The 19313-nt window shown below is 43.0% G+C and overlaps 1 protein-coding gene across 1 annotated transcript in view; it reads right to left on the bottom strand.

Moving 5' to 3' along the window:
• Pld5 (phospholipase D family member 5) overlaps positions 1-18422 on the bottom strand; it is a 326043-nt gene extending 307621 nt beyond the window's left edge. Inside the window, exon 1 of the mRNA XM_038349747.1 lies at positions 18234-18422. Within this exon, the coding sequence (XP_038205675.1) occupies positions 18234-18422 (189 nt within the window). The remainder of the gene's footprint in view (positions 1-18233) is intronic.
• Positions 18423-19313: the final 891 nt, after the last annotated feature.

The raw sequence follows: 19313 nt of genomic DNA, 5'->3' as shown, positions 1-19313 counted from the left end.
TGCTGGCACTGGTTGACTTGTTTTAGTAGGAATTTCATTTAATTATTGATTACGGAAATTATTTTCCCCCTCCATGAATGACATGCAATTTTTACTTTTTAAATAACTTTATCAGGAAAGACTCGTTTAATCTTTTTTCCCCAATATGGGTAAACAATCTTACACAAATACCATTTAGCCAATAGATAGCTGGTTTCTAAGCTAAAGAAATATATTTTAGTGCCACAAAAAATTAAGTACATGAGTGAAAAGATCAAGTACATTGCAAAGTTTCTAGTCAGAAGTCCAGAGGCTCCTAGTTAAGTTGGTGAGCACTCACCCCTCCCTTCCACCTTTCAAACTCAGGAAAGAAAGAAAAAGTAAAGGAGGCAGCTAGAGATTATCCCTACTCGTTGGGTCCCTGCTCTCTGCAAGCCTTTGGCTTGAACATGGTCTTTTTACCATGCACTTGTGTTCAGTCATGTCAATTGTCTTTCGTCAGCTTCATTAACAGCTCTGTGACACTTAATCTAAACCCCGTCAAAACTCCACCGAAATGACTCATCCAGAGAGAAAACAATAGTCTGACAAAATGAGAGCGGCAACCACGGAGAAGCCCCAAGAGTTCTGCTGGCTTCTTGTACTGAATGTCTCCTAGCACATATATAGCTCACGTCTGAAGTCCTTAGGGTCCCCACACAGCCCTCAGGCCTCTGTTCCCCCAGGGCCGTGGGCACCTGGTCTCTTCATATTCCTCCCACTCAGAGGATGAGCTTCAAATTTTTCTATGTTTAGTGTTAAACAAAGTGGGCAGGGGTGGGAAAATGCAGCAGCTTTCACAGGTGCTTTCTGCAAGGCCACAGGAGCTGTCTGTTCTGCCATTTTTATAGGCAGGGTAGAATGGAAGATGAGCATCCTACAAACAGGTGGGACACCTAACACAAAGTCATTCATCATGGTTTTATTCTCCTGAAACAACCCACCAAAGTCAGCGTCTGTTCTATGTTGTGGAATATTAGTTTAAGATGTGCTGCATTCTTTTTTTTTTTTTTTTTTTTTTTTTTTTTGGTTTTTCGAGACAGGGTTTCTCTGCAGCTTTTTTAGAGCCTGTCCTGGAACTAGCTCTTGTAGACCAGGTTGGCCTCGAACTCACAGAGATCCGCCTGCCTCTGCCTCCCGAGTGCTGGGATTAAAGGCGTGCGCCACCACCGCCCAGCTGATGTGCTGCATTCTTTCATGCTTTGGAACATTTGTTTAATGAGGCAAAGATATATTGCATTCTTTTATGTTGCATTTGTTTAACTCTGTGAAGCTGTGTTACTTTGCCTGCCTAAAACACCTGATTGGTCTAATAAAGAGCTGAATGGCCAATAGTTAAGCAGGAGGGAGAAATAGTTGGGTTGGCGGGCAGAGAGAGTAAATAGGAGAAGAAATCTAGGCTCGGGAAAAGAGGAGTAAGGAAAGGAGAAGGAGAGGAGGACACTAGGGGCCAGCCACCAAGCCAGTCATGGAGTAAGAAGGAAAGAAAGATATATAGAATAAAGAGAGGTAAAAAGCCCAGAAGCAAAACATAGTTAAAGAGAAATGGGATAATTTAAGTCAGAAAAGCTGCCTAGAAAGAAGCCAACCTAAGGCCCACCATTCACAAGTATGAAGTCTCCGTGTATTTACTTGGGAGCTGAGTGGCAGACCTCCAAAGAATAAAAGGAAGGAAGGAAGGAAGGACTCCAGTCCCGGGATACGAGACACGCATAGTTCAATGCCTATTTCACCGCAGATCTTTCTATTTTTCCCCTATATTTTCTTGGTCTTTAGAGATACTCTCTTAGTATGAGCATATTGACATTGAAAAGTTCCCAATTAAGTTTTTGAAGAGAATTTCAAAGCTCAGATGGCAGTATCTTTGCTCAGAAAACAAAATAAGAAACAAACTACCACCAAGAAAATGCGCCATCACTGAAGCCCCTTGCTATACACTGACCAAACATTCTAAGTGTTAAAATGGAGACTGGGAGAGTGAGGCCTGATTAGGAATCAGGAAATATGATTGGGATATTAATTCCCAAGCATAAGGCTGTGGTTATAGCTTGGAGGTAGAGTCCTTACCTTGCACACAGGCCCTGGGTTTACTCCTTAATACTTCAGAAAAAAAATCTTAATTCTCAAAGGTAGAGTCTTATGTTCTGACAACAGAAAAAAGTATAAAATACCTCCATGCACATGCCAACATATGTACACACATACACATGAGCACATGTGCACACACACACACAAATACACACCTTGTGATACACCACAAGGTCACTGTGTCACGTGGCATCTCTGCTCTTAGTTTCTTTTCATGCTATGAATGGAATTGCACAGGTGAGAGTTATAATCCAGGTTGTAGCTAGAGTTTTTCAATATAAAAAATATTTTATTGTAATGACCTCACCAATGAAAACACATCATGCAGCTAGATTAAGGCAGCCACTCAAACACCCAATCCAAAACTCGATGCATCTCAGCAAACTTCTCTACAGTCAGAACAGCTGTTCTGAAGCCATGGAACTGCACTTAGGATTTCACAAGTTTGCCATCAGCTTTATCTTTCTGGGCACTTATCAATGACAGAAAAGAAGAAGAAGAAAAAGCATGACACAGTTAAAACTGGAAATCAATCAGCTTTATCCTCTGTCATGATTCATGAGTCCTGTAGCTGCCTTCTGTCCTCTCTCCTCACCTCATATTACCGTCACTTATTCGGCTTTCTAAATATGATACTGTGCCCATGATCCCAACTGCTTACACATACACATTAAAGATTAGTAGCAGTTCAAGTAACAATGTTTCATCTTCATTAGAATAAGTCCACTGAGCTATGATTGGAATGTTAGTGACTGAATACTTCTAGTGGAGCCATGTGAGATTATGCAAGGCTGGATCAAAGAACACTGATGTGGGAGAGTCTTCTGTTTGTCTTGATTTCATTCATTAATAAAGAAACTGCCTTGGCCAGCCCTTAGATGGGTGGAGTAGACAGAACAGGAAGAAGGAAGTGAGGTAGATGGCTCAGTCAGATGTCACATCTCTCCTAAGTTAGTCAGACTACCGTGCCTCTGCTCAGGGAGACAGATGCCATGAAGCTCCAGCCCAAGATGGACACATGCTAGAAACTTCCCGGTAAGGCAACACTTCGTGGTGCTACACAGATTATTAGATATGGGTTAATCAAGATGTGAGTAAGAGGCTGAAACTAATGGGTCAGGCAGTATTTAAAAGAATACAATTTGTGTGTTGTTATTTCGGGTTTTAAGCTAGCCGGTGGCCGAGAGCAGGGCGGCGGGAAGTCGCCCGCAGCTCCTCACTACAGAACACTTTTTAAAAAGATCTCTAATGGCATATTAAGGAGGAGCAGGAAAAAATACAAAATAAACTTGGAAGATTCTGTAACATCAGAAAGTAAGAAAAGAGCAAGCAGGCGAGCCCCCAGGGTCCCAGAGTCAACCAAACCCAATGCTAGATAAACACAGGGTGCTGGGGAGATGGCTCAGAGACTGAGAGTGTGTACTGCTCTTGCAGAGGACCCACGTGCCGTTCTCAGCACCAGGGTCAGGTGGATCACAGCCACCTGTAACTCCACCTCCAGGAAAACCAATGCCTTTGGCCTCTATGGGCACAAGCACTCAAGAGCACATACTGAAACATAGATACACACATGCATATACCTATATCACATATATACATACTTAAAAATAATAAAATGAATCTTTAAAAAAGATAAAATACAAGAATTCTACTAATCTAACTAAAAGACTTAAGAAATGAATATTGGAGGAGAAAAGATAAAGCTCCCTAAAAACAAATTGAAAAAAATATTTTCCATTTCTCTTTATTCCAGGAGCTATTGAATATGGGAGTCTGGGACTTAATTTTGGACAATGAGCATGAAAGCTAAAAATTAACAATGCTACAGAGACAAAACTTGCCAAACACTTGGATTTACCCACGTGACCAGTCATCAGTAATAGCATGTGGCTGCCATGGACAGACATATTGACAGGTTAACATCAGGAGGGTACCCCATCTCTGTCATGTTCATTCCAAAAGCCCATAAGCCCAGTCAAGTCATGAGATAACAGATATCAAGAGAGACCCCAAGTAGGGGACTATTGTAGTATAAATTCTAATTGGTATTAATAATAAAAAGCCAGAGTCAGATATTAGGAACTGAAAGCTGAGAAATCAGAGAAGCAGTACAGCCAGCCACAAGAGAGACCTTTAACCTCTACCAAATCCTCAGACTGTCTCTATCAATCCTCAGTCTGCATCTCCAGACTGTAATGCTCTCCTGTCTCCTCCTGCCTTTTATTCCTCTCTCTGCCTGGCCATATCCCTTCCTGTCTCCTCCTCCCTCATGCTGGGATTAAACATGTGGGACTCCCAAGTACTGGGATTAAAGGTGTGAGCCACCACTGCCTGGCCTCTAGTGGCTTAGCTCTGCACTCTGATCTCCAGGCAAGCTTTATTTGTTAAAACATAAACTAAATATCATTACACACTAGTCTACAAAATTCCATTCAGGTATATTTTAAAGTTGTTAAGTTCATGATAAATGAGGAAAGCCAGAGAAGCTACCAGGGGCCAGAGGTGATTAAGGGCACTTGACAACTACATGCAATGTGGCACCTTGGATAGGACTCTACAACATAGAAAGGGCCCATGTCAAGTGTTATCCTTGCAAATACGATGACTATAATCCAAACCTTAGAACACACTTTCAATCAACAAAACAAACACACAAAAAAAGCTATGCATCATGGTATGCCCTCATAATGTTAGTACTGGGAGGTAGGAACAGACGTATCTCAGGAATCCCTGGCTGACTAGCCTTTTTACTAAGTTTCAGGTCAGTGAGAGACTCAGCATCTAAAAACTGGTAGATAAAGCCTGAGGAATGACACCTGGGATCGTCCTCTGACCTCCACATTCACACACATATGTATGGGTGCACAAACACATACATAAGCATGTATGCACTCTCTCTCTCTCTCTCTCTCTCTCTCTCTCTATCTCTGTGTATGTGTGTGTGTGCATGTGTGTGTGTGTGTCTTTGTCTCTCTCTGTCATACCTACATGCATATGAAAGCACCAATGGAATCAAACAACCCTGGGGAAACTAAAATTGCTGAGGAGTATACAGCGAATGTTTCGCCATCTTTGGAAATCCTCTGTAATCTAAAACTGACTTTCTCTTAATTATAGAACAAGTTTCTGGCAATATGTGCACATCACGAGCTAAAGCAAGATTTGGGAGGATGAAAGAGTTTGCAAACACTGGAGTCAGGAAATCGCGGTAGAAGACACCCGAGGAGCAAGGCTGACAGGAGTTTAAAGGAATTGGGAAGTGTTGACATGTTCTCTGATGCGATGTCTTTTAGACTCTCACTAAGGAACTCACCAGAGCAGGGCAGGAGCTCAACAACGAACCAGCAGATTGGAATAAGACAAGAAGTCAGATCAAAGCACTCAGGGAAGGGACCAAAACATTTTAATGTTCTTTCTTGACTTTATTCATTCATTTCCTCACCCTCAGTAGCATCAGGAGTATGTTGTATGAATACTACATCCATGGTTACCAAACTTTCCATTGAGAGCAGAAACTAGACCATTAGGAAATTTTAAAAAGTTATGATGAGATCAGTAATGGATGCCTGACTGATGGAGGACTCTCATTGGTTAATAAAGAAACTGCCTTGGCTTTTTGATAGGGCAGGATTTAGATAGGTAGAGTAGACAGAACAGGATGCTGGGAAAAAGGGAAGTTAGTCAGACGCCATGCCTCTCCTCTCTGGAACAGACGCCGTAGAGCCAGCCGCCAGGTCACACATGCTGAATCTTTCTTGGTAAGCCACCACCTTGTGGTGCTACACACATTACTAAATATGGGTTAAAGCAAAATGTGAGAATTAGCTAATAAGAGGCTGAAACTAATGGGCCAGGCAGTGTTTAAATGAATACTATTTGTGTGTTGTTATTTCGGGTGTAAAGCTAGCCATGCAAGAGCTGGGCAGGATGAAAAGCAGGCCTACCTGCAGCTCATCACTATACCTGACATGCTGTTAGAGGGTAAGAGAAGGGAGCTGTGACACTAAACCTTGACAGTCAACTAGAATCTCCCAGAAGATGCACCTCTGATCATATGAGGTTGTTTCCATGGAGATTTACCTGAGAAGGGAAAACACCTCCTCAATGTGGACACCACCAGACCCATGGAGTGGTGTTCCAGGCTGAATAAAAAGGGACAGGAAAAGAGGGAACGAGTTGACATATACATTCATCTCTCTCAGCTTCTTGACCACAGATGTGACAGACATGGCCGCCTGCCTCACATTACTGCCCCCAAGTTAAAGCCACTCCCTTGGCCATGCCTCCTAAGCCCCAGGGGCTGCACTCTTAAACTGTGAGCCAAAATAAATTCTTCCTATCTTATAGTGCCTTTGTTAAACATGTTACAGTATTAAGAAATGCCATAAATACAGGCACCCAACCAGACTTCAGGCTGATGGGTTAGGAAATGTCATCTAGGTTCAGAAGAACAACATCATCTTAACTGACCCAAGGGGAAAGACCTGGCCATATACATCTCAATATTTCAAAGCTACAAGTTAGTAAGAAGCAGGTACTGGCAGGTAATGATGATCAACAGTAATATTGATAATATGAATAGAAACAATACCAGTGTCCTGAGTCCAATAAGCAAAACTGAACAAGGCAGAATTCCTACTCACAAGGAGTTTTTTGAAAATTACTCTGTTCTTCAGCTTCATAATGCCATTCTGGAATTTCTGGGACATTCCTGGCCTTGGATAAATGAAGGTGTTTCCCAAAACACTCCAAGTCCAGCCTAGCACCAAGACATGAGAGCTCTTATTTCGCAATAAGCCTCATCTCTGGGCCTCTTTACTTTTAGTTCTTCCAAAACCTTGTCATTTCTTTAGCAATTCCCATAGATTTGTCGGGGATTGAATATCAGTTTCCCGAGTCCCACCCTCTTACAGCAGGCCAGATAGAAAAGTCAGGTCACTGGCCTGTTCCTTGCTTGGTCTTCTTTCTTGCCTAAGTTGATTTTCTCAGGCGCTACCGATTCTTTCACTGATTTCAGAATCAGTGCTTCCGGGCTTCCATCTTGAACTCAGGACCAGGAGCCCTCCCGGAACTGTGCAGTTTTACATTGCCAGATTAGAACTGCTGAGGATCCAGCCTTATAGGCTATACAACTACCGGGTTGTTCACCTCCGGTGAGAGACAGCCACTGTAGGACCACTCCAACTGCAGAGGTATCCAGCCTCCAGGACTGGAGAACGCTCAGGTTCTCAGTCTTCTAGCTGTGATTAACTGTTTTACTGTTTTTACATAAGCTAATTTTATAAATTCTTGAATACACACATGCATGCACGCACATGCACGCGCACACACACACACACACACCATTGGTTCTGTTCCTCTAGAGAACCCTGACTAATAATACATAGTTCATCAGCAGCAGAAGTCAAGGCATGAACTTGGAGGCAGGAACAGAAGCAGAAGCCATGGATGAAGGCTGTTGACAGACTTGCCTTACCAGACTTGCTCAGCTACCTTTGTCAGACAGTCAAGGTCTACTTGCCCGAGGATAACACAACCCACAGTGTCTTCTGCATCAACCAGAAATTGAAAAAACGCCTCACAAACACAATCTAATGTGAACATTTTTTTGGTTGAGTGTTATTCTTGTCAAGTGGCTCTAGTTTCTGTCAAGTTGACACAAAGTAGCAGGCTCAAAAGGTCTCTTCACTGGGGTCACAATTCACTGAGCTCCTGGAGAGAGGTTGGTGAGAATTTACTAGACCCCTCTGGTAGAGATGGTAAATAAACACTCAACTCAAGTATACTATACACTGTATATAGTATAGCATGGCAGGCTGAAGAGAGGTGAGGAAAAGACCTAACTAGGAGTCATAGGAAGGAAATGCAGGAAGGCGTCATGTTTCCCATGCCAACAGATTAGAGCCAAAAGGGAGGAGGCAGCATGGGGTCTATTGGAAGAAGCAGCAAACAAGACAAGAGCAGGTGCTTAGATTTCACTTCTTTACTTTGAAGTGTTACTGAAACATTATGAAAGAGTATGCAGGTCTTTAGTGTACACCTCCACAAGGTTTAGTTCATAACCACTGTTGGAAAAAGAGAAAACACTGCAAGTTCTACAGAATCCTCCCTTTAGGCTCACTTCAGCCTCAAATGAAGTTATTAACATTCTGTCTCCCTAACTGAGCTTTGACTACTTATCCTTATAAATGGAATCCTACTGTCTGTATCTGGCTTCTCTTCCTCAAGACTACTGTGTCTAAATGATCTATCTACACTCACGCATGCATATGCAACAGACATACATGTGTCATCCCTTTTCACCTGAATAAATTATATTGCACTCTCAACTATGGTTGGATATTTTGGGTACAACTTTTGGATGCTACTAAGTTAATGCTTTAGTAAATAATTTTGTATTCCTTGGTGTACACGAGCATGCATCTAATACACACATAGAATTCTAATCACTGGGTCACAAGATATATATACATATATAGATATATATATATATAGATAGATATAGATAGATATGTGTGTATGTGTATGCTTAATTTAGCAGTCTTTTATCATGGCTCTGTGAATTAAAATCTTACCAGAACTTATCGCATAGATGATCTTTATTTTCATTAACATTTTGGATACTATCAATCATTTTAATTTCAGCTGTTCGAGGGTTATATGGTATAAGACACAAATTTTGTGCAATCTTGATATCTGATGACAAGAGTCTTTGTTGTTGTTGTTGTTAAGTTCCTGTTCAAATGCCATGCTCACTCTTCTGTTGGGTTGTCTGTTATTACTAATTTGTACATACTTTATATATTATGAATATAAATCCTTTGTTAGAGTATAAACTGAAAGCATGGCATTCTAGTCTGTGACTTGTCTTCACTCTCTGAATGTAATTTTCTAGAGACAAAATGTTTAGTTTCACTGTGGTCTAGTTTATTCATCTTACTGAGTTGAGATTATTAAAAATGCTTAAGACTTTTTTCCTGGCCCAACTTAATAAATATTTTTTTCACTACTGATTCTTCAATTTATAATTTAAGTCTATAACTCACATTAACTAACAATTGCTGTTGATTTGAAAAACAAAGCAAGATACATTTAATTGTACACAGGCCTGTTCCCACAGTTTCACGCCTATCAATTACTCTGTTTGTTCATCCTTGGGCCCGGACCACAGTTCTATTAGTTACTTCTCTGTTGCCGTTGACTATGTTGACTATGAACAAGTCAACTGATCGAAGAGTTTCTTTTGGCTTATGGTTCCAAAGGGATAAGAGTCTGTGATGGCAAAGTTGCAGAACAGTGGGAAGTGACAGGCATGACAGCAGAAACGGTAAGATGAGAGCTCACATACTGAACCATAATCACTAAGCAGTGACGGAAAGCAAAAGTATCCTGTCTTTAACATCTCAAAGCCCTGCCCCCCTCTAGCAACATACTTCCTCTAACAAGGCCACACTTCCTAAACCTCCCCAAACAGCGCCACCAACTGGGGAACAGGCATTCAAATACATGAGCCTATGAAGTCATTCACACCGCCACAACACAGACTTAATGAGTTCATCTTAATTATAAGTATGGATGCCCCCAACCAGTCTTTTTCATGCTTCTTCACTGGTCTGGTCTTGAACCCCTGCTTTCCATATACATTTCAGAATCACATTTTAGCATGCATACATACACAGACAAACTTGCTGAGATTTTCATAGGAATTGCATCTGATGGAAAATTCAAGAGCTTTTTTTAAAATTAAACATTTCTAGTGTTTGATATTTTATGATAATATAGATGAGACCATCTTTACTTTGGAATTATTTTTTATTCTTCATTTTGCAAGATGGCTTTCTATCCAGTGAGCCTGACAAGTCTAAGGACATTGCTCATTTGTTAACTATATCTACTGTTTAACTTGGATCTTTTACTGTTCATAGTTACACTGTCTGCTAATAACCAATAACTTCCTTTTAAATTCTCATTTTAAATGCCTTTTTAAAATATGAGTGTGTTACCTGTCACATATAGTAAAATAATTAATTCATATATAATATCTATAATTTACCTTGGATTTTCAAATGTGAACAATCACATCATCTGATACCAACAACAATTTTCTTCTTTTTAATTATTAGAGTTTTTATTTCTTTTTCTCACCTGATTGTATTGCCTACAAGTTTTCATATAATGATGGATAGAGAGGATGACATATGCATATCTCTCACACAATCTATGCAGATAATCTTTAATATTTTACAATTACATGCATTTTTAAAAGAAATCCATTATCAGAATATTAAAGGGTTTTTTTGTTTTTTTGTTTTTGTTTTTTTGTGGGGTTGATTGGTTGGTTGGTTGGTTGGTTGAGACACAGTTTCAGTTTCTCTGTGAAACAGTCCTGGCTATTCTGGAACTCACTTTGTAGACCAGGGTGGCCCTGAATTCACACAGATCTACCTGCCTCTGCCTCCCAAGTGCTTGGATCAAAGACATGCAACAGAGCCCAGTTTAAAGGTTGTTTTTAGTTCTAGTTGAGACTTTTATCATGTATGGATACTTGACCTCATCAAATAATCAAATACTTTGCTTTTTATTCACCTGTTGTCGTTAAGGGAGTCAAGGAATCAGGAAGTTGAAGCATCTAGTCACATCATAACCATACACAGAGCAGAGAGAAACAAATGCACGCATGCTTCTCTTTTTCATCCTCGCTTGTCTGCTTTTACATAGTCGAAGGCCCAGATCTGGAGCACGGTACTTCCCACAATGGGTGAACCTTCTCACTTAAATTATTATAATCCAGGCACTCGCCCGCAGATATCCCACAAGCCATCATGATCTAGAAGATTCCTCACTGAGACTTTCTTCCCACGTGCTTCTAGACTATGTCAAGCTAAGAAACAAAATGAATCATCACAGATACCGAGTCTATCTATATTGTTTGGTTTTGTGCATCTGATATCGTGATAAATTACATTAATTAACTACAAAACTAGTGTATACTTTGCATTATTGGAATAAATGCATTTGTCATGTTACATTATCAAAACATAACAGTATTCATTACTTATTTTTAACTGTAATTTATCCCATTTTAAACAATGAGATCCTTGAGACCCAACAGTATTATTCTGTTCTGGGTTCTCTCTATTACTCACAAAGCCACAATCATGCTGCAATTTTATTTTTAAGACTGTAAACGTCTTGCAAAAAGGCACCCTAATCTAGTCTCTGTGTGTTATTCAGGTTTGGCAAGTTCATATGTCAGATAATGTTTGTAGAATAGGAGTCCTCACAATCTCCTAACAGTGTTTTTGCATAAAAGACACTCTCAAAAATTGTGCTTCCATGGGTGACATTGCTAGTGGTGGTTTTGTCAATGGGTACCACTTCCCAGCCTAAGTGTTCAGGCCACTTCTGGATCTAATCTCATAGCTTACTAGGAGAAGGATGGTGGTCCCAGTTCATTGCAGGTAAACATGGTGTTCACAACGATCACTATGCTCTAGATAATAAAGAAGTACATCTATCATTCAATGGACATGGCATCCATCTCATGACTTGGACCTCATACACAGGTCAGTCAAAATTGAACTCTGTAATAAAGGCAAGGCTTCCTGGAAAAATTTGCCATAGTCTTCATTTAAATTCTTATTAAGGGCTAGAATTGTGATTTTCAAAACTTAACTCATCTTTCTGTGTTTAAAGAAAAACTAGAAAGTTGGGCACTTTGCCACACATGTAACCCCAGAACAAGAGGCAGAGACTGTAGAATTGCTTGCAGGTTGGGCTACACTGAGAGAGTTCCAGGACAGCTGAACTACATAAGAAGCCAGAGATAATATGGGGAGGGGAAGAGGAGGAAGGGGAGTAGAGAAATGGGTGGGGAGAATAAAGAGAAGGGGGAGGAGAAGAAAGGAAGGAAGGAAGGAAGGAAGGAAGGAAGGAAGGAAGGAAGGAAGGAAGGAAGGAAGGAAGAATGGATTATATACCTTTTGTTTAGAAGGTCTGTATCTTTAAGCATGACAGTTTGACATCTCTACTACACCATGACAGTGACATTTATGTTTCATATTAAGATTTCACAGCTGTTGCTAAGGTCATGACCTAGCGCTCAAAACCATCATCAGATTTCTTGAACCTTAGAGTTTAAATAGAAACATTAAAAAGTGTTCCACAGAAGTATGCCTGGGAGAAACACAGAAGTCTGTAAAGAAAAGGAAAACCGTATAGAAACACAAGCCAGAAACTGATATTTGACTGTTATGTAGACAAGAGAAATCTTCAGTTTAGTCATCCTGGGCTCCTCAAATTCAATGTATTGTATGTGCTACATCGTGGACCACGATTAAACTCAGTAATCAATATTAAGTCACACCCCATAGAGCTAAGAGAAAATAAAACTTCTTAAAAACAAGCCGTCATGTGGATCCTTGGGAAAAGAGGTCCATTAGTGAAAAATACATGTTAACCATGGTAGGTACAAGGGCAATATATGGGCCCACTGATATCCATTAGAAGGTATCCATGAGATACCTAATGTGCCTTTCTCTGTGGATGAGTTAGAGAGTCAGAGAACACTGCCTCTGCCCAAGACTGTCCCTTCCATTTACCTAAAATCACTAATAAATAATAAATAAATAAATAAAATAACTAATCCTGATGAACATTATTGTACTTTCTTGTTGGCTAGTCTGTTTGTTTGGTTGATTTTTAATGGGACATCTTAAAGATTCATTCCCTTGGTTCCTCTCCCTGCTTGCTGATCTTCTCGGTGGGGCACAGTATTTTCATGGGTATGCCCTGTGAACATAAATGGCATTAGTAACACAAGCCTACTCCACAGTGGCTAATTTTGCTCTTGTTCTTTGCTCCTCCTGTGAATAATTCATTGAAGGAGGCAAGTGTGGATGTGACATTTATTTACTATTTGCTAATAACACAAACAATTACAGGTGTAAAACACACTCAGAAGAGACATCCTTTTAAGTTAAGACACTAAACCAAAATACAAGGCTAACTACAAGTGAGAACATTAAGAATTGTCTTTTATTCTTTGTGTTTGTGTGATTTTTGTGTGTGTGTGTGTATGTGTGGTGTTTGTGTGAGTGCTTACATGTGAGTGGGGGAGAGTGCATACACGTGGCCAGATATCAATGTCAGGTATCATCCTTGGTCATTGTACACCTTATTTTTGAGACAGAGGCATTTAGTGAACCTGGAGCTTCACCAGTACAGCTGGACTGGCTGGCCAGTGAGTTCTAGGGATCTGCCTGTCTCCATCTACCTCAGCTCTGGAGTTACAGACATGTACTGTTCTGGGCTTTTATGTGGATGCTATATATTCAAACTCAGGTTCTCATGTCTATGAAGTAAGTACTCTGTCAACAGAGCCATCCTTCCAGCTCCTTGTCATTTGCTCTTTATCAATGTTCTCTCTTTCTCCTCCCAGTTTAAAGAATTCCCTGACCAGACTTGCAACTTCATCTCATCTGTACAAGCCAAGGAGTTAACAAGGGTGTGAGCTCTCTGTAAAGAGGTGGTCTCTGCTTGCATTGGCCAGTAGAGATCACGAGGAACACGAAGTCAGATGAGAATGGCCAGGCAGGGGCTAAGCAAAGAGCTATGGGCCAGGAAGAGTCAAACTCCTGGAAAAACCAAAAACTGGAAACATCCTTGGGGGCCCAAAGATCCATATCCTTTGGTGTAGGACACAGGGTCTAGGAAACAGGGAAGCTGATGTTAAATGTGAAACCTGGGAGGAGTTGAGGTGCTTAGGCAGAGATCAGGGAAGATGGGAGAAGTCATTTTACTTTAGGTACATTATTAATCATGCAATAGAGTCCTGACATCACACTGAGTGTTTCATGTTCTATAGCGGTCCTGCAGAGAGCTAGGAAAAGATTTATTTCTCTTCTCTCTGAGTTTTGGTTGGGTCCTCTTTTCCATCTCTTTCAAGTGAACTTAGGCCATGAAACTTTCTTTGGCTAATAGATATGGGATTTTCAGATGCATCCCTTGAGGGTAGAAGCTTCAGGAGCTGTCTCTAGATTCTCTTAGCTTCAATGGGGGCAAAGACCACAAGGATTTCTCCCAGCCTGTGCAAATGAGGAGGGTGATGAACGTGTCTGCCTGTTGCATAGAGGATATCTGTTCCTGAAATATAGAGACTATCCCATTTAATCACCATTGCAAAACCATGACTTTTAAATGTGACTATATATGTTACATACTTTAAGCCTTCACCTATAGTTGCCATATTTGCTGAAAATGATGCAAAACCCAAACTCATGTTTGTCGCGCTAGAACCTTTCCTTACAATCACTTTAGCTAGACCCAGTGGTCTGTGCAGGGAAGAAAGCAAGGCTGCTGCCTCCTCCACATAACCTGGAAACTCGCGTAAAACTGAAAATGAGTGGAGCAGATTCATCTCACCCTCTTCCCAATAGAAAAATGTAGCAGAAAGCTCAAGAACAGTAAAGTGTCACATGTCATGCTATCCTCTGAGAAGATCAAGAGCTTCAAAGGGGCCCAGACTAGGGAGATTCCAGAGGTGGCTCCTGCCCAGGTTGCTTTACTAAACCACAATCCTTTGTATTCTTTCTCCTCAAGAAAATACTAGAACCCCACAACAAATACGATAGGCATTGTTTTCTCTTGCCACAGGAATTCTAGAACAGAACAAGATGCAAAACCCTGTAAGCCAGTGGTTCTCAACCTGTGGGTCGCGACTCCTTTGGGGGGTCTCATATCAGAGAGCCTACAGATCAGATATTTACATTATGACTCACAACATCAAGAAACTGCAGTGACAAAGTAGTAACAAAATGATATTATGGTTGGGGGTCACCACAACACAAGAAACTATATTTAAGTGTTACATCATCAGGAGGGCTAAGAATCAATGCTCTAAGCGCCAAGAGCCTCACTCACAATGAGCAAGACAATATTCTGCATGCAACCAAAAATTTCATTTTCCTCAAATGCACAAGCTGAGTTTGAAGTTCAGAGTTCAGGGCAGGCAACATTCCTTCTTGCACATTCTAATTGTGCTCTAGGAATGGGAAATTCCCTAAATACCCTAGATATATTCATATCTTTTAGAGCTGGCTAAGCCAGATTTTTGAGATAGCATCTTGTTTTGTAGCCCAGACTGGCTTTGGACTGCAGCTAATGTGGCTTCAGCATCCTGAAGGCTGGGATCACAGACACACGACACTATGTCTGATCACGTACTTACTTTCACTCTGTGGCCCCAGTTGACTCTGGACCCACTAAGTTGCCCACACTGTCCCTGCCTACTCAGCACGCCTGGTGCTGGGACTATAGGCATGCAACCATCACAGCCTTTGATGTACTTACAAATCTTCATCTTAAGTATCAGCTAACTAATGACAGGAATCAAGTTTAAGATCAGTTGAATGTATTCCAATCCGACTCATATCACTTTCTCTTTGCATAACCTGAGATCCGTCTGATGTCTTTCAGCCAAAGTAAGAGATAAATTACTCTCACTTTTAGCAAAGTGGGGAGAAATATATTATTTGGCTGTCACTTTGCGCTGTGTTATTGACTTTCAGATTAAGCTGTGCCTCTACAGCCTGGCTAGAATCCACACACTGCCGCTTTTCATCTCGGGGAATTCCGTTACTTGTGATGACTAAATGTATGTGTCATTTGGAGTCATAATTTATTTATTCCTTTAATATTTAGATTGGCTTTCAAAGCACCAAATAACAGAATGGGCTGCTTCCAGGCATCTGATCTCTATCATAATTATTTCTTCATTTATTTCAACATAATAGAAATGGTGGTCATCTTTTTGATGAGACAGACAAAAGAGTTTTAGACAGAGGAGTGGTTTTTAAGTCACCCTCAACTTGCTCCCTGCAGCAACTAAACTAAAAGGTGCCGCATAGCTTCAGCGTGCTGTTTACAATGAACTTAATGTGATATTTTCATGCTTTCTGTAGCAACTATATGCCAGGTTACATTGGTTATAGGCTTTCAAATCTCACACGCTGAATTATAAACTAACAGCAATCTGCCTAAACATCATAGCTTACAAAACAGGATATCTAAGTATGAGTGCTTGAATTTGAATAAAATTGTGTCTGCGTATGACTTTAACTTTTCATGACATGTGCCTAAACACTAACTCTTTCAGATGTCAGTATTTCAAAGGGGTCAGAGAATAAACCAAAAATCATTTGAAACAAAAGCTCCATTTCTAATTCAAGGTAAATATAGAAGAAGCTAGAATCTCCATCTCATATAAACATAGTTTTAAAGGGAAAGTAAGTGATATTCTGATTTAAACATCAAATGGGGCACATGACTTTTTTTTTAATCAATGCAATGCTCTTTAGTGCGTCTGAGGGAGGGAAAGTGCAGATGCTCACACACTTGTGAGCAAAACCAGACCTCCCTTCGCTTGTCTCTCACCCCCAGGAAAGCCGAGGGTCCCACACTGACAGCAGAAAGGGGAAGCTGCTCTGGCCCGCTAGGTAGACCTGATACTTTGAATGCAAAACAAAAAGTGGGAGAGCATTTCAGCAGAACGCACGCAGCAGCATCTGTGACTCGGGATGACACGCTCACAGACGCTTGCACTATTGATTCTCAGTAAAAGTATAAAAGCCATGAGCCAGCCAAAAGCAACCACTGCACATGAACACAGTTCTGATGAAACGAAAAGGAAGCACGCTCCATCACCACTCCGAGGCCTCAGGCTGGGGCCAGGTTTCTCACGAGCAAGCAGAGCTAAATCACTCGAAGATGCTGTTTCTCTCCATCCTCTACCAACTCCAGACATTCCTGATCCCTTCAAACATCATCCTGGAGCAAGCATTTTAAAACAGGTACTGCTGTTACCTTTCCAACAACCAACTTGCACTTGCAGCCCTTACAATCCCTTCAGCGACCGCCCCTGTCTTAAGGATCCAAGGCATCCTTTTTGGTTCTCCCCACAAAACAGAGCCTGTTTCTCAACTCAACTAGGAGCTTTAAATAAGGGCTTAAGAATTAGTCATTCGTGTGACTTAATCAGGTCCTCAAAAAGGCACGGGCTGTCCTTTCTGCTTCTAACAGAAATACCCACTTCCACGCTTCTTTCCAGGGACACTGTTGGTGAGGCAAAGCTCGGGAAGGGCTTTAGGGGCCAGATGCGATTCAGGTGGGTACAGCGCTGGGGACGCAAGTTTCAGGAGTTTCCGGTCTTATCTTTTTGATGTGGTGTCACAGATACGAGGAAACCTCCACATTCCACTAAAGGACTCAGTGTGGACTCTGCAGGTCTGCTAGGGGTGGCAGCAGTTCTCTTTCTGTTGCTGGCACACACTTGGTTTCATTTCAACGTTTGGTTAAGGAGATACTGACCGGTCAGATGTTTAAGTGTGGATTCCCAAAAGGTCCTTGTTGAAGGACTTTTCTTCTTTCTAGAATGACCCAGACTTAGGGATTCAACACCAGAGTCAAAGACAGAAGTCCTCACCCAGGAAAGAAAAGGGATTGGTCGTGGTTGGCGGGGGTGGGGGGGGTGTGGGGGGTAGGGGAGTGGGGGTGGGGGAAGCGGGGATTCACACCCGCTGTGTACAACTCTGCTGAGGAGTGGCAGATAGCTGGGGACCTTTGGTCTGTCCATTCTCAGCACAGAAGCTCTCTCCACTAGGGCTCAGGTTGGAAAGCTCCCTAAAAACTCCTGCTAGTGTCCCAGCATACACTGCCAAAAGCTCTTTATCGCCAACGACAACTTTATTGCAGCGTTTTTGTAGTTTTTGCACCGAGTGAAACGGCTCCAAAGAACCAGGTAAACATCCCACTGAAACCCTTCTCAAGCAAAGCCCAGTCCCTTGCAACCAACCACTCTTCTCAAGGTACCCCAAGAACACAATGCACACGAACCCTACAGTGAAGAACAATTCAGGAGGTCTCCCCGATGCCAGAGCTGGGGTACCTGAAAGCGAACCTTTCTTTTCGCCATGCAATTGAGTCATTAAGCAAAAATGTGCAGGGTTGACAGAGGATACAGGCAACCTGGTTCTGGTGGCGGGCCGCCCGCTGGGGTCCCCATTAGGGTCCCTACACTTCTAGCGCTGCGTGCTGCAACCACCTAGCCCCCCAGGAACCAGGGTCCTTACATGTTCCAGCTTATCTTTTCTTCGGAGCCAGACGCTGGCGCTGTAGTCCTGCTGCTTGACACTGCTGTAGAAGTTCGCGCCCACTCGGGTCAGGCTGGGCGAGGGCTCCTTGGGGCGGCTTTTCAACCTCATCTGCTCGAAGCCCTCGTGGGGGGAGGCCGAGAGCCACTCGTGCTGCCGGATCTCCATCCTGACATGACCAGGCGGCGGCCCGGCGCTCAACCAACTCGGGATGGGAGCAGGGCGCCGCCGGCGAGCGAGAGGCCAGGCGGTCGGTGAGATGGAACTGAAGGAGAGAGCTGGGAGCACCGGGTGCAGATCGCCCTCGGAAAGCACGGGTGCCGATCGCCCGAGGGGTGCGCAGCGTGCAGGCTGGAGGCACAGGAGCGGGGACAGAGGGGAGAGGGACAGAGGAGGGAGGGTTTCACAGGGCAGGGGATGGGAGAAGAGATGGGGGAGGGGGGCGGAGGGGGGACCGGACAAAGGGAGACCGGGAAGGAGTGGATGCCTGCTCCCGAGTGGCAGAAGTGAGGGTACAACGGAGGTGGCCGCGACGTCGCCTGCCGCTGCGGTCCCAGTCCCGGTCCCGGGCGGGAGCTCCGCTCGCGGCTGCTCCGCACCAACTGGAACCCGGGCCCCGGGGCGGGCGGACGGCGGGGGTGGGGTGCGGTGGGAGGGGCCCGGCGGCCGAGCTGGAGCCCGCAGGTTGATGCAGTAGGAGCCGCCCGAGGTAGGCGAGCGCTGAGTCCGGCCGCCGCCCTCTGCGCGCGCCTGTCCCCAGCCCGCCTGCCTCGCCCTTGCCCTCGCCCGCGCGGGTTCACGCCGGCAAACCACCGAGCGGCTAGGGAAGTGAGCCCCGTCCGCGCGCGATTGTGGCCGGGTCTCCGGAGGACACTCTGGGAAGCCGCCACCACCGCCCCGCACCACTCTAGTTCGTTCTGATTCTACTGTCTCTACCCTCGCTCAGAAAGTTCACCAACTTCCCATCTTAGGAGCCCAGACATCTCATCCCAGGGGACTTGGCCGAAAGTCCCCCCAGAAAATGGTTTGGAGGACATGTATTTTTGTGAATCTTGCACT

This window comes from Arvicola amphibius, chromosome 12, assembly GCF_903992535.2.
Source record: "Arvicola amphibius chromosome 12, mArvAmp1.2, whole genome shotgun sequence".
NCBI lineage: Eukaryota > Metazoa > Chordata > Mammalia > Rodentia > Cricetidae > Arvicola > Arvicola amphibius.
The sequence above is the reverse complement of the archived record's forward strand: the minus strand, read 5'-3'. Positions and strand labels throughout refer to the sequence as shown.